Source organism: Myzus persicae, unplaced genomic scaffold, assembly GCF_001856785.1.
Source record: "Myzus persicae strain clone G006 unplaced genomic scaffold, MPER_G0061.0, whole genome shotgun sequence".
NCBI classification, from domain to species: Eukaryota; Metazoa; Arthropoda; class Insecta; order Hemiptera; family Aphididae; genus Myzus; species Myzus persicae.
In genome coordinates, this window is record NW_019101024.1 from 770,392 (window position 1) to 795,248 (window position 24,857).

A 24,857-nucleotide genomic window follows, 5' to 3' on the forward strand; every position below is an offset into this window, starting at 1 on the left:
GTTGTGAAATCAAATATGCATTACCTAAACATAATTTATTACATATATAACCACATATTCTAGGCAAACAATTGAATAAAAATGGTGTGTAATGAAAAAAAACTTTACATTTATCTTATCGAATTGAAAATAAAGAAGTTATTGAAAATAATGCATTTAAACCGTATATAAATTATAGGACATAGGTTATGATAATTACTTATGTTTTTCGTATCTCGAATATTATACTTGATTATTTACACTAAAAAAGTAAAAGGCTGGACAACTTTTAGGTATTCTTAATTGAATTGAGTTTAGATAATAGATATACATGCATATTTTATTTATATTTATTTTGTATGGAACTGAATTTAAACCATGTTTACCAGACGACAAGTCAAATTTGATACATTTCTTATGATAAAGTATACTGAATGAGAAATGTAATTTTCTGATTGTAGACTAAGATAAATACATTGGAAAATGTATCATAATATGTCAGCTTCTATGTGGGTATATATATATATATATATATATATGTTTTTATATAGAATTTTAGGATTTGACGATTGATTTTTGTTGATAGTCATCTTCCTAAACGTATATTATTTTTATCTTGTTTAATGCGGGTAATTAATTTTTGATGGTTTTTAGTAGTTGTTGACGTTTAAAAGTTTTATGAAACAGTGTTTATTATATTTTTATTATAATTACTACTAGTAAAACAAAACTAGTATTCTTGGTTGTTCTTTAGGTATTCTTGATTTATTCTTTGAAATAATATTTTATGGCACTGATGTATTTGAAAAATTCTAGATATATGTGTATAATCTCTTATACCCATCTTATATAAATATATATTCGTAGGTAATTGGACACTGATAGTAAATTTCAGAATTAAAACATTCTCAGTCGTTTTTGAAATTAAATAATGAAAAACTTAAGAAAAATAAATTTGTTAAATTGTTTGTAAACTCTTTAAACTATTGTGTTTATTACACTTTTGAAACGCGAATGTTGTTTCTTTGTTCTTTTTCTTAGATAATTTTAAATCTCTCATCTCCCTTAGATTAAACCTTAGTTTTATCAACTAATCTCTTAATATTTTATTATTTTCAGATACTAATTCACCTTTACTATTATTTTAGTATTCTCATATCTCATATTTTCGTATTAATTATCTACAACCGTTTAAATATAATGATTTTCATTTATATTGAATACATTTAAAACAAAGTTAACACGTGTCATAGTAATATTTTATGCCATGCAGGAAAAATGTAAAATTCTAGATAAAGTATTTTGTCATTGAATTTTCAAATTTTATTATATGCTTATTATAGCTGTAAGACAATTAATTTGCGAGTAAAACAGATTTTTACTTTTTAATTATTTTCAGTAAAATGTTGATAAAAAGCTAAAATAATTTCAAACACTATTTATATTCATATTAATTAAATGTAGAGCTAAGTACAATCTATAACTACCTGCGAAAAATGTTGTATTATATTTGTACCATATTTTCATGAAATATATATTAATGAATAGTAGATGACCTAACCTAACCTTTATACTATTAAATGAAAATTTTTTTTTTTGGGGAATCCAGTTGTCATTGTTTCTAAAACAGAAAGTGATACATACAAATATACCCGCTAACTTTGTTCTGTATTGTAAATGTATATGCCCGCTTTTCCCTGAAGTCATGCATTTTTCACCGTTACCATTGACAACGACCCGACGGGGTCCCCATTAAAATAGCCCAACATGTTGTACGACCCACAATAGCCACAACATGTGCACACTGTATACTCATCTTGATTTGTGGAAACTCCTTTTTGTTTACTCCCGTTCAATCCTGATACACGTTTAAGCTCAAACTCAATTTGGTCTGTAGGATTTAATGAGCCGTAAATCCAAAAGCCATGTTATCGACATCAAATTCTCTTCAACCGTTTAGTCATGATAAAAGTTTATGATGTAGCTGTTGAGAATTTCTAAAGTAATACCACGAGACAATACTGTCAAATTACACATTTTAAAGTTTAAACCATAATCTGCTATAATGGCTTACGATTGAGTTGGGATTTTGAATAAAGTTTGATAATTTGTGTCTCATCCACAGAGATGCAAAGAACGCATTAAACACTTTAAAAATGATCAAAAATAAAAAATAATTTACACAAGCGAGTGAAAAATGAACAATTATAATATGCGACACAAGGTTTATTTTAATTTTTAGTGTACCTCAGCTCAGGGGCATGTCTGTATTAGTATATCACGGCTTGTGGACAAATCTGACCGAGGTGAGCAATTTGTTTGCAGCGGATTGGATGTACAATTATACAACGCTTGGTGTATTTCGGTTTAAGCATAATAACTTCGTGATATAATCGGTTTAGGTGTACCTTCACTCGTGAAAATGAACAATTTTAAAATGCGGCACTTGTTATAGTATATATTTGGCATATAATCGTCATAAGTGTATAAAAAAGTTTCTTTGGTATCACCTATTGAATGTAGTTTAAGCTGCTCTCTAAACTTTTCTGTTATACCAATAAACAATCTCTGTATTTTTTTGTTAAAATTGATCAAGTAGTTTTTTAGTCTATAATTCTCAACCACGTTCATATCGATATATTGCCCTTTATAATTTATATAGATAGGTAGGTTACTTCATATATTATTTTAACAAATATATTTGAAAAATATACTTATTTCAATTTGAGGTAACATGTTTGTACCTAATTGATTCATGGTACTCGTATTATTATTTTGACAAATCAATAATATATTATCGTTGATCAAAATATTATATTAAAAATTATAGTACGGACTAGTATGGACCCTGAGTAGTATGGTATGGACTAATATGGACTAGGGTATATTTGTCCTCGCCCGTGCACTTATTACATCACACAAATAGGCTTGTTAAAACAGCTATACAGCAAAGGGGGTGACTCCATCGATCTGATAATAAGTTTCGAATGAAAAAATACTTCCATCTGCATCTACCGAAGTACCTAATAGGTCTAGGTGCATGTTTAAAATTAATTATGCAATTTATAATTGAATGATTCATAAAGGATATTATTACAAAACAGCCGTTCGATAATAATACATAAATGCCTAATAAATAACTAGGTATATATGTAATAGAGCGGAGTGACGGTGTGTGTTTTTTTTTTGTAATCAGGTTTTGGAGCAGATCATTTATTCAGTCTTTAACACTTTTTCTTGTAAAAAAATTTGATGTACATTTGTATTTATACTCAGGAGTAAAAAATAAAAAAATTACCAGCTGTTACTTAATATATTAAACGACGTTGCATTTGTGCGCATATTGTCGTGGTATCTTCCGACACCGTGGGGTTCTAAACGAAGTCTGTGCTTATCTGCAACTTTTATGCGAAAACAGACGTGCATATTTACTTTGGTCGCTACAAAAGTTACTCCATTTAGGTACGACGCCGTCGTGCGATTGCCGAAATAACTCGCACTTCGTTATCCCTGTAAAAACTTTACGTGGTACGTGTAACGTTTATAAATACATTATTGTCCCCGTAAAGATTTTTTATTTGCAAGTTCGTCTGTATGATTACACATAAATATATGTATAGACATATATCGTGACGCGTTGTTGACGGCATTGGGTCATCTGTAGGTACGTGTGTCACTGCTGTCAACGTAATCCACGATTCAATGACCAGGTACCCATGTGTCCACGTGAGTCAGTACAGGTACGCTTATTAAGCTGCAATAAATATGAAAAATATACAACAACTGCAAAGGCAAACGTGAAATTGGTTTCTGAGTAAATTAAAGAGTACGATTTGGTTCCCGAAAAAAATGTTTTCCAGTATACAACTGTTCGATTTGGTTCCCGAATAAAATTACTTATCAGTTTATCAGTATACAACTCACTGTTACAAGATACGTATATGTACAGTGGATAATCTTATAATATTAATAATTTTTATTTGTTCACATAATTTAGAGATATTCAGCACAATGAAAACAGTGTTTGTTGATGGAACTTTTAAAAGTTGCCCAAAATGATTCTTCCAGAGTTTTACAATTGGTGTAGAAGATAACAATTATTTTCTCTTAGATTTTTCCTCCTGCCCAATAAGAATAGTACTACTTATATACAAGCATTTCGATTTATAAATGATATTTTTTTGACTATTTTTAACCATACCTAGGTATTCTAAATAGTGTTTGAACTATTTGATCTTATTTGAATTTTAGACAGGTCGTCTTTGATTCCAATTATTTGAGGTATATACTACTATAGTATTATAGTCTATATATGTATGAACATATGTGATATTTTATGCACACATTAACGATTTACGTGTCTCAACTTTCGGCCATTATTGCAGAGGTTGATACGAAACACCAGAACTTTTCTGAATAATTGATACTCAATGAAAAGGTACACATGACACTATTATACAGCTGAGCATTGAGCACCTTTTCAGGTTTTTATATATAATTTTTCAAATTTAAAAACGGCAAAACAATATGTAAGTGAATTGAATTAAGTATTAATCATTTAAATATATTAGCTTTCTTTCATCACATCGTATTTGTTTTGTGTTCTTATTATAAAAGAGGTAGGTATTAAAAACAGTAATGAATATTATTGAAAATTATTTCATTAAATATATTTATTTTGTATTATTTTGTTAATAATCTTAACTACGAGTACAATATTACTACTTTTTTCTTCATTTTAAATAATATAAACTATTTTGCATAATGATTCTGGGGATCGAAACATCATATCTTATATCTATGTATTTATATTAAAAGTAAATGCATACACATTCAACAATTTTAATTTGAGACATTTTAAAAATATGATTAAACTTTATAGTATATGTATAGCCGTATAGGTACCTGCTTAAGACTAACTATAAGTACACCCTCGCCACGTCACTCAATGAAATATGAATCCTTTGGACATTAACAACAACTTTCTCCTATCTCACTTGACATACTATACTCATTGTTAGAAAATCTGAAGTTCAAATATAAAATACCACTGACAACTAGTCACGTGTTACAAGACCCTAAATCTTCAAATTGATGTTCAAATTTCTTCAAAGAAAACAAAAAACCACAACAATGTAGGTACTTTGTTCTATCGTCATATGTTTTGTCCTCTGAAACAGTATTCTTCTAATTTTATAAGTGAATTTGATATTTTTAAACAGGTAGTGATTGTTTGGGCGTTAAATTGATTAATTAAGTTAAATTAGTTTATAATTTTCTTCATATTATGTAACAATTATAATTAGTACTCTATCGTTTTTAAATATAAATTATCTTATCTAATTTATAAATGTCGCAAATATGTACGAGCAATTTAGTAAACGCTTGTAATTAAAATAAAATCACACTGAAAAAGTAATCATAATTATTTAATAATCTTTATAATATGATGGACAAAACTAGAAGTATGATGCCATGATGTTAAGCATGATGATACTAAGTTACATTTAACGATTAGCTTTTAAATTATACTGAAAGTATATTTTTAGACGTTTAAGCTTCTTACTATAGCAAAAGTAAACTTGATTCAGGAAGCATCTTTCATAAGAAATCTTTCCATCTTTCCTACCTAGATACAATATGATATCGAACAAAATTAATATTTATTTTAAAGGATGTATAATAACTCTCGTATAATTGAATAAATCGAATAAGTAATGATAAATCTATCTCAAATTTTTAATGGATCATGGATAGTTAGTAAAATACATGTTCTAAAAATAAAAAAATAGAAATAAGAAAAAGAAAACTGAAATTGATTCAGAGCTTATTTAAATATTAAGAAATTAATATGTGCAAAATGTTTTTAAAAGTTGAATATGAAGTGATTCCAAGTAAATTATAAACTGAGCTAAAGTATTATCCTTAAAGTTACAAAGTTAGTTACGAAAGACATAATTAAAGAATTAATTTTAAATCACGTCGTTTGCTATTCAAACCTTACCATGCAATTAGTGTTGAAAGGTACATTTCAAAAGTCATAATATTTCTTTGTCTTAAAATATGATTTAATAAAGTGGTGACACAAATGTATAAATCGGTTCTTACAGCATTAATTCACAGTTATCAATGTTATGTTATGCCACAGTTTTAATATGATTTTGAGCTCGATCCAACATTTTTTTTGATCGATTTTTTTTACCGTTACAGTAATAACCATGGCAACCAAACAAACTGAATTTTAAATCGCCACTTATCACCTAAAATAACCTAACATATCTTTTCGATTGTTTTTTAAAAATATTTTGCATTACAAAATAACAGCAACCAGTTACCACCAAAAACAAATTGAATAAGGTTCAATTTTTTCCTCTCAGCTAAGAAAATCACAAGTTTTTCTATGCTGTATAATATAGTAGGTTTCGAATGAATTTCGACATTGAGTAGATTACTACTTACTGTAATGGTTGTTTCTCCGATGTTTATATTTATTAATTTGTATTTGTTCCTAAATTTTTTATCCTTGATATAATTTACAAATTAAACATTAAATTATAGTACAGTTGTTATCATTATGTATAAGCTTAAGCTTTGAGTAATTTAAATTGATAAATACTATATTTTATAATCGTTATTTGATATTTTAAGTTTTAAACAATTAAACATCGATCAATATTATGGTTATAATCTTATCGTTTTGGGATCAGTTTCACTTAATTTATAAGCCGATATAATTATTATGGACCAAATATTAGCCTTTATTAATAGTTATCTATTTATGAATTAATGTATTAACGAAGATACGTAGGAACCTATAATTATAATGGATTTTGTTGAAACTTACAGTAATATTTGGTAATAATGATTTTTCGTCAATTGTTGTTATTTAAAATTGAAATCTTAAAATATTTATCGTATACTTGAAAGTACTTTCTACTATCACTTAAACTGTCAATTTCTATACACAATGCAATTTTTAAAAATATGATAATTTTATTCTACCTATTTTATACCTTTAATCCATTTACATGGGTTTTGGTTGGAAAAATTAGTTTAACCTTCCGAATTAAAATGTATTACCTTTTCTTTCCTAATATAAATTAAAGTAATCACTAATTACTTACAATATAATGTACCTAAATATTGTACAAATCTTAAACTAGAAAATAGAGACTGATCTACCCGATTCTTTCAAGAATTCTTTCATAACCGTTTTTAGTATCTTTACAATGATTTATTTGTGCATGTATACATATTCATAATTTTTAACGATAAAAGTGGTAAAATATTTAGACACATAATATATATTTTAATACATACATAATATGAATGTCGCGTATCAACAACTACATAGTTCAAAATTATAACATTAAAAAAAATGTTTTAAGAAATGCATACATTTACTGGGAAAACTATTGCTGTTCAGTGGTAAAAAAAATCACCGCAACGTTAGGTGTAGTGTTCTATAGTAGTGTGTTGAGGTGACGGCTGGCAATAGGTATTACGAGGTTTCATTACAACGTGGCTCGAAGGATTATGTGCGAGTGGCTCAGGGCTTTCATCGATTGTTATCATGACGTCGTGTTGTTTTCCTAGAGAGCCTTCGCTGATGTAAATACGTGCCGGGTGAGAGTAGTCGTTGTACACACAGCCTGTGTACCTGTACATCGTTGTTTTATAGCCGTTATTACGACCTGCGTGCGTGATCATGGTGCAACGACCAGACGAATCTTACGCTCAAAATGGGTTCGAGATGCGCGTGTCAATTCAACACGTCCTTAATAGAGACTCCCTCTGGATATGTACTTCTGGAAATTCCGAGTAGGCAATGGATTTAGAAATGAAAAAGTCGGCGTGAGGCTGTATACGAATTACGTACTTAAAAAATATCTATCGATGAACCACATAATACATGAAATACAGCCAATATTCATTTGGCTGATAATGTTATTACTACTACGCGCCTTTTTCTACAAATTAACTAACGAACGAGAAATATGTCTCTGGAATAGTTTCCAAGGTATTTCCGTCCTCATAGTCCATTAATTGTATCCACCCTTGTCTGGAAATAATATGGTAGACAAATATAATATACGACTTGCAGTTATATCATATAATACTATTTCATTCCCCTGAATACTACCTTCTAATAAAACCATACTTAGCTTGTTAGCCAATCGCTCATTATAAATTCGTTGCGGATCTTCTTTTTCTGATGTACTTAACTAATATTTATTCTGGACCGCTGAGGTTCCACATGGTGTAGTACATCTCCCTATTATTGATATTATATACATATAGTATGTATGCTTTCGATCAACCACCCACAATTAACTCAACCATGGCCGACAATACCGATGACAATGCTAGTAACTCAGTCTATAGAGACCTAGTTACTTATTGTAGCCTCGAACCTACAAAACCGTCTCTTGACGTAATGGCTGATTAGGGATTGGAATATACGGTTGCATTTCGAAGTAAACCAAACCAAGTTTACTCATACCTCATTCATACTTCAGTCTTCACCTCCACCTATGTCCTGAGGCCACTCTTTTTAATATTTCTTTTCCCGCAACACAAAATAGAAGTACCTTTTGCCTAAGCTTAGATCGCAATCAACTTGACCCATCGGCCGTCACATACAGCATAAACGTTAAGTGTATTTGCTCGAATAATAATATATTTCGAATGTTAGAAGTAAGTAAAAAATAAATATTCTTATCTAAAAAGTAAAAACTAAACTACTTGTTTACAAGTCACTACTCAATCCTATCTAGTATCAGTAGTATCTGGCCCTATATGCTCCACCAAAGTTTTAGGTAATTATAGAAAATTGTTTCAGCTCAATAAGCGTTAATCGCAAAACATAGAAAGTTGCACTAGGTTAGATTACTTACACTATTATTTTACACATACAATGACATTTTAAACTATTTTTGAAACATTTTCGAAAGTGTCAATTCCTTAACATTTTTAGAATTGGTCATAATGCTCAAACATTTAGTAGTTAGAAGATCCCAATCTTCTACAAGATTTTTTTACAGGTGTTTCAAATTCAAATACAATTAAAACCGATGAAAATTTGCAAATTATTTAGTAGTTAATAATGTAAACAATACATTATTTCCAATTGTACACATTCATTAAACAGTTACCCGATTTTTGATTTTCTTATTAGTTATTACACTGTTGTACCTATTTTTTAACATTAGGTACCTACATATTTTTCGTAGAAAATATGATTTAAAATTTTTTTGTCCGGGATCTATAATAATATATTATCCTATATAAATAATCTCTGACTTCTCAAGAATTCTGTTGGATAATCTGGCTCTACAGTTTTCTTCTTCAGAAAAAAAATCCACACAATTTACAAAATACAATTCTTATTATACTTAGGCACAAATTACATTCACCTATTCTTTTAAATAATAACTATAAAACAAATTGCTAGGATATAAAGAAACACATTAGAATCTGTGACGGAATATTTAAAATTTAGGTTCAGACAGATTTTGGTTACACGGATAACCATGGTAACAGATTTATAACACATAATTAAAAAACATATCATATGATTTTATTATGGGGTTTTATCATCAACAATGGTTTTGTATACCCACACTGGGCTAAACCTTAGAGGCTGAATAAGTAAAAATAGAATAAATATAATAATAATATTTAAATATATGCTATTCAATAAACAAATAAATATTATATATTTTAAAGAAAATGTTAGGTACATGGTTAAGAATGGTGAAAATTATTCCACTGTAGTTAAATGCATTGAAAATCGTAGTGACAAAAACGGCATCGGTGTAAGTGAGAATTTTGCCGATATTGAGAAATGACCGTGGGAGGTAGTTCAAACAAAAGATTTGTAAAAAACAGGAGAAGGAAACAGTAATCAAAGAGAATGGGGAGTGGCGATAAACTCAGCTTATATACTTATACATCATAGGTACAAATATATATTATGTAGGTATACTATAATAATCCTAGCTCTTGAGGAACTGTGCTCGCTGTCCACGGTGAACATAAATATTATTACTATCTATGTGTCATGTATCAATAGAAACAAATAAATATCTAAAATATAGACGAAGGTTTAAACACAGTGAGCTCAGTATACAGTGCTTACTTTTTTCGAAGACTGCTGAATTACTTATACACTTTTTTAGGTTCTGAGTGGATCGATGAATCTACAAATTATTTAATGTCTGTACTTTTTATTTATATTTTTGTGTCTGTCATCGAGTGTTGAAGCAGAAACATTTTTCAGTCTTCCACTTTGGGGCTGGTTTCTGGTTTCCGGTTCTAATATTCTGATTGGTACCTACTATGTGGAATAAAAATAATAAAAATATCTCAGTACTTCCGGAAAAACAGAAACATGTTTTCGCAACACTTAGTTTTGAATTAAGTTACTGTTTTGTATTTTTGTACTAATAAATTAATGATAGTAGACACTTTAAATGTTCACTAAATATCTATTAACTTTTTCTAGATATTAAATAATTTACTATACATTATTGCACTTTTTAAACTATTCGCTAACTTTAGAACATGATACTTTTTATTTATGATAGGTAGTTAATTTTTGTATTCTAAGTAAAAAAACTTGAAAAAGTATTACGAGTTTCTCATAAGTTATTCTTACAGCCATTAAAAATATCAATAATACCAACTTAGTCACAATTTGTTTTTATTGTTTGAAGTTTGTATTTTAACGAGTCGTTTACGTTCAAAATAAAATTTTGAGATAAAATAAATGCTTAAAATATATTGTCATAGAAATATAATCTTACACACGATCTCCGCTCATAATCGTTTTTCGTATTCAATGTAAGAATCACGCCACTCGTCTATTTAAGAGACCTACTCAATAACTAGTTGAACTGCAATACAGTATAGCGACTTGCCCAGTTTTTTTCTGTTCTTATGCGAATCTTTTATATTCAATCTCTTTGCATAATTAAATTAAAAAAATATATATCATATCTAGGCAGCATAAATAATTTTACATTCGAGTTTCTGGTACTTCAATACTAAATTCATAATAAATACATAAATACTAAATACAATTAAAAAACATACTGTACTCCGGTCTCCTATCAAATTACATCGGCACTAGACTATTATCTATTCTATATTATACCACTGCTGTACCAAACAAATATATCGCCGCTTTTATAATAATTCCAATAGGCAGTACCTACGTGTTCAACACCCGACCGTGACACACTGTGTATATCAGTGAATGTTATCAAATTCGTTTTTTAGAGCTGCTGACATAACACTATACACTGATTACACGGGGATACGGGCAAACTGAATATATCCATACATATTCACTTTCAAAAAAATAATATAATGTAACGTATAATTTTCTAGATAGCATATTAAGAAAAACAATGCGCAAAGATTCCCGGAGTACGCCAGATAAAATGCATAATAAACTTAACAAAAAATATCGGAGAAACCTTTTACAATTATACAACTCTAAATCTAAACTTAAAGTAATTTCCATCAACACATGCCAATAGCTATAGATGCAAGGAACATTGAAATTAAACAAAATTGTAAACACCACACACACAAATGGATATTTCCACCGGACATCTCGAGAAAAATGTTTTTAATATATTTTACTCATACCACTTATAGTTATAAACAATTTAAACCTGTATTAATTCGGGGGAAATGTCTCAGTTCAGGAGGGAAAGGTCGCGTACAACTAAAAGCCTGGAGTTGAAAAGGCACTAGGGAGATTTGTTCAAATACCGTGTCAATGCGGTACCCTACTTAAGATAAAAGATATCATACGTAACCGAATTTCTTCTTTACAAGGAGAGACAAGAAGCGGGAATATCCAGTATTTTGTCAAAATATCATTTCTCGAACAATACATATTCTCTTATCTTTTTTATAAATTCAAAATTATTTGTAATTCGTAAACCATATATCATGAAATGAATATAACATTTATCAACGATAAAAAGAACAATGTACATATATATATGAGCATTATAAAAAACCAACGGCCATAGTCGCTGAGGCAAACATTTTATTAAAAAATTAAATTACTTACTAGGTAGGTGAGGTTAGATTAGGTACACTTTAATACTTTTTCTCCATAAATAATCTTTGAAATTCGCATAGGTATAGTTATTTTAAATTAAAACAAATTTAACTGATAAAATGTAAACGTCACGTGTATTATAATTTAAACATCTTGGTCTAAGTATAAATAATAGAAAATAATTAATAAATCAATATAATAAAATATAACGAGATATGATGTCGAAAATAAAAGTTAAACATTACGATATTATTTACAACATAATAAAAAATATGCCTCATTTGACCTCATATAAAGTCATCTCCACTCATACTTCAAACTTAAATATAATTCAATTGAAATTGATTGTTTTCGAGAAGCCACTAATTTATTTGTTTGTGTTCAATTGAGAGATTGTAATCGGGTCTTATTACGAGTAATTAATAATTAACATATGCATTATGCACATTGCACAGTACATATGCAGCATAACTATATCACTTAACTATTTTAGAATATAAACGAAGCGATAAATGTACAACAGCGTGCCCAGGAATTTTTAACGGGAGTGGGGATGTTATAAATAATAATACATTTAAATTAATTTTGGTGTTAGTACCAAAGGCACAAATAAGAAGACATATCGGACAATGTTGGGGGGATATACCCCCCCCCCCCCCCGTGAACATTTCACTCCAAATGTATATTGATTTCACGTGTGTTTTTTAAAAAATTGTATGTCTTCACCTTTTGGTGCAGTAAAAAATAAAAATGCGTTCATTTTCAACTTTGAGGGCTGTAACTACCTTGGATTTTATCGTTTAATACTTGGTTCCATTAAAGTTTTTTTTATAAGAAGTGTAGAAAAAAGTTGAGCGGAATGCTACAAACATTTTTATAAGCTTCTAAAATTTAAATATCGATGACATTTGATATTCACTTGTATTGTAAAAATTTGTCATCAGATGATATAAGTTTCATTGTTATAGGTATATTTGTTATATTTATAGGTATTTGAATTTTTTATTTAGTGTTGATAAAAAATTTAACTTAACATTTGTATGCAGGATCCCATATAAGTAATTCTTTCGGCTATTTAAAAATATTTAAAATAGATACGCATGTTCTCACATAAAAATATTTTTATTGAGTAATAATTAGAATGTTTAATAAATTTAACTTGTACAAGATAAATTCGATAAATAATTATAAGTACCTACGCAAATTTATATTTTATAATATTTTGTAAATAAAATAACACACTATGTTACACATCATATAATATGTATAGTGTATACAACTACAACATAATATAATAAATAACCCTATATAGCCCCCGCCAAAAAAAAACAACAGAAAACTTTTTTAGTTGTATATGAGATCGAAGGCCTATTACATCGATGTTGCAAAATGTCAGCCCTCCTCCTCCTCTGAAATTTTAGTGAATTCCCGCCCTTGGGCGCCCATAAGACTGTATGGTTAATTGTGTTATAAAATATTTATTATCAGTCAGCGTACGTGTAGGCGTACAGCCCTATTGGTTATTTTGATTTCAACGACTTACAAAATGTTGCAACTTAATGCTTTGTTAGAACTTAGATTCAACACTAGTGGTATATATTAAATTTAATCAACTCAACGTTTCTGCAGAAACCACAGTTTTCGCTTCATTCCTTATTGTTTTAGCCTCAAATAATGGATCGGTGTGGTGTCGTGGTACCCACAATGTCTCATATATATTATCTATAATCTATATAATATATTAATCTAGACTGACATCTTATAATATCATTCAGCTGAGTTGGCGGTAAATAGGTACCATGTTTAAGTGAATTTATGTGTGTACATTATAGGTCATACGTTGCGCAGTAGACCAAATTTAAATACATCCCAACACTGTATAAATGGGTGCAACAAATTTGAAAAACGTGTTGAGGGGATTTTTCGTTTTTTTTATTTAAACATAAGTGCATTTCATATAATCATATTGATTATATTCTATGGGGAACTTGAAAGCCACTGGTTTTACAATAATGTGATTTTTTTTTCTTTGTCTGTCCGTGAATACCTATTGCTTCCTGTGTAATGCGCGACACTCCCAAGATTTAACAGAGCACTTCTATAAATTGGAAATAATAAGAAAATCTCCAAAATGTATAATATTTACGGCGAATTCGATTCCGAAAAGTATATTTCGATGATTTTTAAGTATTTTTTAGTTCATTTACCAATAATTTTTAAAGTTTTTTTGTTTTTTTGCCAATATTGTTATTTATTTATGCATACCAATTTTGTGTTTTATCTTTAGCTCATAAATGATTATATTGTGTAGAGTTATTGCTACTCTATTTAAGTATCCTACATTTTTGCCAATATTGTTTGCTCATGCTTATGTTGATAATAAATATTTATTTATTTTATTTGTTGTAATGGGACGGGCCCTCATATGAACAGTATAAAACACAAATTTGTACTTAAAGACAACAATAATAAAAAAATATAAAAAGTGCAATTAAAAAATTGTTTGGACATGATGGAGATGGACCTCATTAGCCGAGTGCATCATTTGGAAGACTGGTTTGTTGTAACATACGTAGTTAGCCATAATAATAATAATACACTCTGGCAATAACATTCTGTCAATNGGGTATTGTTGTCAATGAATTTACTAGGTAGATATTCAAAGTTGTTTCCTTAAAATACAATATCGCCTATATAGGATATCTATATCTATATATCAATAAGTAATATTATAGACAATCATATTTCAATATTATTTTGTCAATTTCATTTAGTCGTATGCTATTTTTTGTTTAATTTTCTTCTTCTTCTGGCATTTTATTGTGTTAACTATACTTTTAAGTGTTATTGTTTTATTGTAATACATTTGTTACAAATGTGTAAAATATAAATATTTGGTATACAGTGCTCAATTTATTGTATTAATTTTTTGAATATTGAACTTGTGTCAAGGTGGCCGAGCGGTCTAAGGCGCTGCGTTCAGGTCGCAGTCCACTCTGTGGGCGTGGGTTCAAATCCCACCCTTGACAATTTTTTTTCTTCAATATCTACAATTTTTTTTCTTAATCTATTATGTGAACTATTAAAGGAAATGGCGAAAACAGCTATTATATTATTATAACCCTCGTAAGAATTGAAAATCATTTTTACAATATAATGTGTATATATATATATATATCATGGGATCCAATGACGTGACTACACTCATCTTTTAGAAAAATTTCAAATTTTTTATTATTATTATTTTTTTTAAATATTACTTATCATTGAATGACACCATCCATTTTTTATTTAATATTCCCCAGCAGAATATTATTCGAAGTATTTCAATGTATACAATTAACATTTCGAAGAAGTAGTTAAATAGTTATACGCATTTAATGTTTAGATTAAAGTAGAGCGGGGGTACACAGGAGTACCCCTCAAAATATTGTTCACTCACTACTAAACTTAACTTTAAATACTTCTACAGTTATAACTAATGAACTACTCCTCCGAAATTTGAGTTTTAGACATTAAGATACTCTGATAATATTCTGCTCCGGAATATGAAATAAAAAATGTATGGTGTCATTTAACTGCTCTTTAAAATCTTCATGTATGTTTTCGACACAATGTGTTTTCACTGTGCAATTTTGGATAATCTCAATATACCACGGTATACCTGCTACCATGGTTCGAGGAATAAGGATAATGCTTATAAAAGTATAAGTTAACACAATACCGATAATAACAAAATATTGTAATTTGTAACTTGTTTATCGTATATTATGTATATAATATAATTTATTTGTTTACTTCAAAATTGTGTTATATTATTATGTACCTATTATAGGTAGGTAGCATTATAATAGGTAGGTACTACTATTATAGTATTATGTCACTGATGTGATTTTAACAGAGTAATTAATTATTGTAATGCGGATTACATGTTTTGGATATTGATAGGTATTATGCCAGACAGTTATTTGTGCATGTGAGTTGTATTAAATTATTATATTATATCTACAACCTACCATAGAACCGTTTAGTGTCAGCATTGGGGAAAAAAAATATCTTACCTTTTGATTCATCTATACCCAAAATAACAACAATACCTACATAATTGAGTATTTATTTTCTTATCAAAGAACCATTAGCTGTGATTGATACATAATACATAGCATGTTAATAAGTACATATTAAAAAACATAGAAACAATAAAAGAAACAATTTAGGAATACAATTTTATTAAAAAAAAAATATGCTTTTTTAAACTTAATACCTACTATTCAACACTAACAATACACAATATAAATAATGACCCGGTGGTAGGTACATCAAGTCAGGTACTATCTGAACTACTGATGCGGATGTCTTGCATTCGGCGTTCGATACAATATTATTGCATTTTGTATTTTTCATTTCATATTTCGTGCGTGTTTCAGACCGTCCGACAGGAGCGCCAAAGACGTGGAGGCCATTACGTCACGGCTCAGACGAGTGGATACCCTGAACCGTCTGCCCAACAGCGTACTGCAACAGTTGGCGTTCGTAGGCTACTACGAGGACCTGGAACGCGGAGTTATGCGTAAGTCATATCCATACACAATGCACATATCGTTATACTGTTGTAGTACCATAATATAATATAATATCTGGGATAACCGACCCTCCGGAGGATGGAGCCGACCGTCCTTTTTCGGGTCAAGTGCTTTTGCCCTCTGGCTGTTAGGTTTAAAAAAAAAAAAATGTCACGTGCCGTTGAATATACGTAGTACGTACAACATATGGATAAAACATAAAGTAATATACTTTTTTTTATCCACTCACACACTCACACACACACACACACACACACACACACACACACATATACGTACTCGTATGTCGTTGTTCATAGTATTGTAACTATAAACGGTAATACGTTTAACCGAGTAGCTTGTAATACTATAAACTAAAAATTAGAAACGCCTAGAACATAATGTTATATTATATTATTACTATTATAATATAAGAAAATTAATTTTTGTAAACTGAAATCATATTTTAAGATCAAAGTTTAATATTAAATATTACTTTTTAATTTTTTATAGATTTATATATAATACTCATTAATTATGTGACCCTTAAAATAAAACAAAAATAATAGGTAACTACGTACTAAATAATAAAAAAAATTTAATTAATGATTTCATTGTTCAATAGCAATTATATTTATAATTAGTTCGTTTGGTCATAAAACATATTATAATGATATATGATGGTATGTATAATAATTTAGGTATTTTTTTTATCTAACAAAATAAAGATGCAAAATAATAAAAATATCCGTCCTAATTATTATATTATACTTTGTAACACGTCATATTTAGTAGGTATATATTATTCAGTATTTCTGAAGGTATACACTGAAAATAATTTACTTGGATGAACACAGCCCACTGTACATTTTCAACTATAGCAAAATATAATATATATAATATAATTTTGTTAGTAAAAAAATTAAATTAAGTATGTTCACATTACATTGAAACGCAATATGACCGTTTGCCTGGGTACGTGGACCGCATAATATATATAATGCCACCACAGCTTTGTAGTATGTACGCGTTTAAGTTTAAATATTCAAACAATCCACAGCCACAAGGAATGCGGAACAGGTGCGAACCGTGTATGCATTTTTCAAAATCACCCGTTTCATTATACATAAACCCGCGTTATACAATTCCGGGATAGGTATCCTTTGGATAACCGCAAATGATGCGGCTATGGTGTTCCTGTGAATATAAATACGGTGCATCAATATAGATAATAATAGAAAATGTTTCATATTTTGTGTAACTATAAGTATATTCGTGGCACATTTTATGTAATAAATGTACACGATTGCAATGCCGTAGTGTTGTCTAAACTATTTTTAATAAAGATCCGGCAAGAATATATTAATTTTACTTCGAATATTGGATTGTGTTTTGAATGTCACGATGTTATTGAAATTAGTTGAGATGGCAATAACAATTAGTATTGATAAAAAAATGACGAAATTGTGTAGGTATTATTATTGGGATTAAAATTAAAATGTATAAGTAATTACTTTGAAAAAAAAAAAACATGGAAGGCACTTAGGTATTAGCTGTAAAATCATTAAATACTAAAAACGATACCGAGCGGAGACGTAAGTGCTGGTTTGTCAGTCTATATACCTAATCGAATACATCTTACAGTTCTAAGGATATTACATACATTCAAATTGCTATTAATATTTATTTTTATATTAGTAATATGGTAGGTTCAACTAATTATTGACATAAAAAATTTGCATATTATGTATTACTTTACATTAGAGCTGATCCTAAATTAAATGTGTGTGGGCGTACTCTTTCTTACACACCGTGAAACTTTACTGCACAGATTTTTAATACAGTTATTTGGGTAGTTTTCATCAAATATAAAATACAGGTCAAAAAGTATATCCAATAATAATAACTATTTTATTTTCTGTAACCAATAGCAACAATACAATAGGAAAAAAACGATAATCTTTCGTGAGTCAACTAAATTCAACATTTATGTGTTAAAAAGTAAAGAGTAAGACAGTAATAAAAAATAACTATATCTAGGTACATATTTTGCGAATTCTAATCTGTAGATCTCCAAAAGGGTTATCGATTTTATGGCTTTGATTTTACATAGTAGATTTAGGTATTTGTTAATAATTGTAGCTGATCCTGCACGGCGTTGCCCGTGACAAATTAAACGATGACAGTTGGTTTTTAAAAGTTAAACTATTAATATGAGCTCTTCTTTACAGTTAAAAATTGAAAAACTAGCTCAAGAATATTATGGGATACGTTGATAATAATATCCAATAAAAAATGCACTATTCCCATGACTATAAAAATAAAAAATTGTGCCTACCTTTATTGTCAGATACTCAGAGTATGTTGTGTATTTTGGATTCATTTGAATTATAAAACAACTATTGTTGGTGGTTTTAAAGTTCCGTTTATGACTACCACGTCGAAGCGTGCAGTATAATATTCTATATTTCTATTTACATGTATTTATATTATTCGAACAAAATTGAAATAGAATTTCAGAAAACGTTGATTTCAGCTACTACCCGGAGGCGACGTATGTCTAAGATTGCAACCTAACCGAGAGAGCATTGAAATTGTTTGTTTCTCTTACCTTTCCCATTATAAATAGGTAAGAGATTTGATTATTGTTTTGTACCCTGAAGATGTATATTGTATATTGTGTACAATTTGTTTTTGTACTAGCTGTTATGTCTGTTTTAAATAGAAAACACCTTTAATACTATGGTATTATTTATAACAGAAGTAAAAAATAGTCATAGACAAGTTTCATTTCAGATTCTCAGTTGAACGATGAATGTATTGACTTTACAAAGATGTGTGTTTTTTGTGTCTGTAATTCTGTAAACACGATAAATAGTAGAAAAACTGCTTCAATTTTTTTGATTTTTCAGATATTAATTTATCTATTAATGATTATATGAGTTATAACATATATACACTGAACAATTTAAAAAATATTTTCTTATTTTAGCTATTTATAGGTATGTGAAATTTATGATTTTTTTTTTAGTATTTTCCAATAATTATAGTCGTTAAAAAAATACTTGCTCAGACAAAGAGAATAAAAGTGTAATACAAGGTGTTCCTTTTATAAAGTATTTAATACTCAAACCAAATAATCTAAGTATTGAAGTCTTCAAGCGTTCTATAAACAACGTAGAGAGTAATTTTGAGGAATATGCATTCTATATATATTTTTTTTTGTTATATTTTGTATTCCATTTCTTTCCTTCACAATTTTAGTATTTATAGAGTTTTTTTTTATAGCAAGTACTTTAAAATTTGTATTGTATTTTAAAATTGGTAACAAATTAATAACCTCATACATTTAATAGTTTAATTTAATTTACATTGTAACAATTTTATTAAATTTACCATTAACAAGAAAACTTATGTAAATATTTGGTGGCTTTGTGGTATAACTTTGAGTCTTGTTGAGTATTATAAATATGTACATAAAGAATTTACACTTCCGTTGTTTTTTAATTCTATAGTTAATGGAAATACTCTTATAGGTAGGTAGGAGTAGGTACACTTTTTTCAAACAGTATTATAACGTTTATAACATAATGTAAGTATGTAACAATAACTCAAAATTAACTACTTACCTCAATTGAGTATTAATACACTGATAAATTGTTTTGAAAATTTTTATTCTTTCTGCAAAAAAAAAATATTTCCAAATATTAATAGTAATTAAAAATACCTTTATATTTAAATAATATAATATAATTATACAACTAATATGTTTAATTAAATGTCTACAATTTTCAAAAATAATTATGCATGTACCTACAGAGTTTTGAATTAGTACATACACGTCCTGTTTTATTATTGGAGTAGAATGTATTAAATCAGTAAATATTATTTATACATGTAATCATAAGATTAACGTGATTAAAAAAAGAATTTTTATTTGTGTGAATGAATATATGTTGTTTTCTTTGTACTGATTTTAAATGTGTAGTGTAAGATAATATATTATATTAACTATTAAGTATATATACCTACATTACACACAAATACACAGTATATAATTAGTAAAGTTTGTTTAAAGAGTTTGAAACCCTGGGAAACACTAAAATGCACTCAACTAATTTACTTCAAGTACATCTTCAGTGAAAATATAAGGATTAGTGTAATGTATTGGATGTTTTCAAAAAAAATAAATATAAAGAAATAATTGTGTACTTATTTATGAGTCGATAATATAAATAGTTAATGTAGAATACGATATAGATGACTATTTTGATGTTAAATGAAATGAAAAACGTATCTATTGGTTTTAAAATTATGTATTTCATTACATTAGTTTTTGTGAACTTTTTTTTTCAAAAAGAGTTGGGAGTACTCAAAAAGATACATTTTAGCTCGACCTTTATCGATTGAAAAACAACTCTCAACGGTATTTTGAAGGGTTTTCTAGAAATTCCAGTGAGTGTGGCTTCGCTGTGTTTCATTCAGAACCGTTCTTTTAATTTTTTTTTATTTTGTATAACAGAACCTATGATTCTGGAACGAAAAAAACTAAAATACCCAACGTCTCTGTATCTGGGCCTGCTTTTTTAATTGAATGCAACACATCTATACTTAACATTCATATTATAAACAAAATAACATGACTATATTATTATGAATTATGATAAATAATTAATACATTTTTAACTTTGAATGTATTTTTTGTTCTCGTGATTTAATTATTTCTCTCGGCTATTTACACATTAAAATATGTCCTAAAATATAATATGCATAGGACTATGAAACATAATATACGTAGTATAAATAATATACTTTGTACATTCGGTGGTTTGAATATTTATCGTGAATATAGGTGTGTACCTTTATAGTGCAAGACTCACGGTTAACATAACTAATACAATTGATGTATGGTAGGCAGAGAAAAAGTCCACGGAAAAAAAGCCCAGAAAAAAAAACAAACGGAAAAAAATTACAAAAAAATAAACACATCAACGAAAAAGAAACCATCGAAAAAATTACTACGGAAAAAAAATATAAATGTGAATACATGTACCCATACTTTACTCCTCATTAGTAATAAATAATTCATAAACTATTATAGCCAATAATTTTATATGCGAACACTCAATTAATAAGAAACATTATTTTTCATTTATATTTTATCCAATGAAAAATTTCAAATATAAATTATTTTATATCTGAATATGGCTTATGCTCAACTATTAATTATATATAAAAGACAAAGTGTAATAGTAATACAAATTTAAATGTAAATATGAACTCATCTATACATAATACACAGTGTTATAAGTGAAAAACATCGGGGGTATAAGTATAACATCTAATGTAAATACATTTTTACAGAAATTACACATGATAATAATTTATGACATTATTTTCATTATAATACATTATATTTTGTTAAAGTAACATGCCACACGGTAATTACTTATTAGGATTTAACTATACATAATACATATTGTTCACATTTATATTTAATTTCTGGGCTTTTTTTCCGTGGTATTTTTTTCAGCGATTCCAGATGTACTTAACGGCTTTTTACCTTCATATTTACTTTTACAGTGAATGAAATATCTTTAGAGATTACGTATAAGATTATTAAAGAAATTGAATTATTAAAATATTATGTCTTGAATAATATTAAAATATAAGAATAAAACCTCTTCCATTCTTTTATTTTGTTTTTTTTCCGTTGTGATATTTAAATTTAAATAGATTAGAAAATAGGGAACTTTAACTGGGTAACTCGAAATGCCATAATTTGTTTTAAGTCGCGGGATAATTGAATTTCTATAGTCGAGAAAACACCATGGTACATTTTACAATAATTAAGGTTTCAGTATATATTCAAATTAATTTGAATATTTATTTAATATATAAGTATAGAAGTATGTATGAATGAAATTAAATAGGTTTATTATAAGTACCAAAATTGTATCATAGTAGTATTATTATTTTGGGTTATTTTTAACTACTTGTATGACACAATTTTTCAACTTTAGCTTCTTGGATGATGTTTAGAATAATTGTTATGATGATTATCTAAATACCAACTTTTATTATTTTCACACATTTTTTTATACAAAATTTTGTTATTTTTGCATGTTTTACTCCTGTAAATTATAGTCACTAGTTTTTAACTGAAAAAAAATAATATATGATCTTAAAATAATAAGTTATATTCGTGTTACAAAAATATAAAGCTCAAGAGATTATCCAAAATTAGTGTGTATTGTATAGAAAGAAAATATGTGAATGGCCTTTAAATTACAAGTGCATTGTGTTTTGTAAAATACAGGTAATGGAAGTTTCCCAGCGAATTTAATGTGACTTCTGGGGTACTAAATTGTGTAGGTACAAATGGGCCATTGTGTTTTTCCAGTTTTTATATAATTATAGGTATTTTATTACACTACTATACAGGGTATCTGCATATATTTAGTAGTATAATACACGACTAAATTTACGTGACATCTTGGGACAATTTCTAATGGTCGACATGGGATTGTTTTTATTTTAATAACCTTCCGACTCTCCTATTATTATATGACATGTGTATATACTTAATTGTAAAAAGCAAACACAAAAAAAAGCATAATAAAATTCTCCAAAAATTTTTTTTAATGATATGATTTTTTTTGTTGATAATTTTTATTTTATAATATTTTTGTAACATCTATAGTACAATAATTATCTCATTTATCATCACATTACAGTTTTGTCGTGTTCTTTAAGTAAGTTTATATATTATAGAGCCTGTATACATAATTCTAACGAATATAATCACGTTTATTCAATTTTAATCAAAGACATCGACATTGACTCAATATTTTAACATTATATTACATTATTAAAAATAATTTGAAATGCACAAATGCACAAATGTAATTTTAATTTTTTATTCTATGTATCCAAAAGTACGACTACTTAATATGAGCATTTTAAAATTTGTATCATCATACTTAATTGTATAATCTTAAGATATAAAGATCGTTTGTATGAAATGTATACTAATTAAAATATCTATTTGGTATAAGATATCTACACTTTTATTGTAAGGCAAGTAGGTATTCAATAATATCTCTCGTATTGTAATTGTAACATGTAGTATGTTAATATGTTTGTAATATGTTTTCAAACATGTATTAATTTTAAAATATTATTAATTGTTTTAATACATCATGAAATATAGCTGCTTTGTGGAATATGAAAATGTAAGATAAAATTTTGAATTTATGTTAAATATATAGGTATACAGTAGAAACCTTTTGGAATGACGTTAAAAGAACCTAGGAAAATATTTCATTATAATAACCAATTGTCATCACTACCGATAAAATTTAACTCGTAAAACTTAACTATGCATTTTTTAAATTTTTTTTCTTACTTTGAGGACATAAAACTCGATATGTCACTACAACTAGTATCATTATGAACGATTAATATACTGTTTATTTCGTATTATTTTTTTGATGCGATCGTCAGTATTTTATTACAAACGTTTGGATATTATTTAATAAAAACGAATATAATAGCCATCTTAGGTACATGAAGTGAGAGTGACGAATTTATACGATTATATTAATAATTAAAATATATTATAATAAATTGTGAAAATACTTCGCATAACACGAGTACGATATTTATATGTTTTGAAAGATATAAAAATAATATACAAATTGCAACGTGTTTGGATAAAACAAATGAAATACATTTACACTTCAACTATTTTACGATGAACATTATTTGTTATTTGATATTCACGTCAATGGTCAAATATAGGAATATTTCTACTCTAATAGGCTTTAAAATATACATTAAATAGTGAGTTGGCTGATCAGCTACATTATATTATTGTTTAACGTTATTTTTTATGTTATGGGCTTATATAGGATAAATAATTGAATCGATTATCAGACATAGTCTGTACGATCATCTAAATATTATTTCTATTTGTTTGGCTGGTTTGAATGTTCATTCCGTACTGCAATAATGGTTCTATAAAATTAGCATTTGTATCAAATAATCAACAGTAGGTATAGGCACCGAATTATTGTACCATGTATTATTTTAGCTTTGTTCATGGTACCAACCAATATATGTGTTTGATTAAATTATAAACAATGCAAACAAATAACGCATACCTATTACATAGGTATATAGTGCAAATACAAATATACATTGAATTAAGATGAAACACATTGTAGGTGGAG

The 24,857-nt window shown here is 27.9% G+C and overlaps 1 protein-coding gene and 1 non-coding gene across 2 annotated transcripts in view; both read left to right on the plus strand.

The window, feature by feature from the left end:
• LOC111027300 (rap guanine nucleotide exchange factor 4) overlaps window positions 1–24,857 on the plus strand; it is a 193,633-nt gene that overhangs the window by 19,931 nt on the left and 148,845 nt on the right. Inside the window, exon 2 of the mRNA XM_022305623.1 lies at window positions 16,489–16,631. Within this exon, the coding sequence (XP_022161315.1) occupies window positions 16,489–16,631 (143 nt within the window). The remainder of the gene's footprint in view (window positions 1–16,488; window positions 16,632–24,857) is intronic.
• Window positions 15,008–15,090, plus strand: Trnal-cag. The gene has a single exon. It is a non-coding gene; the product is annotated as a tRNA-Leu (tRNA).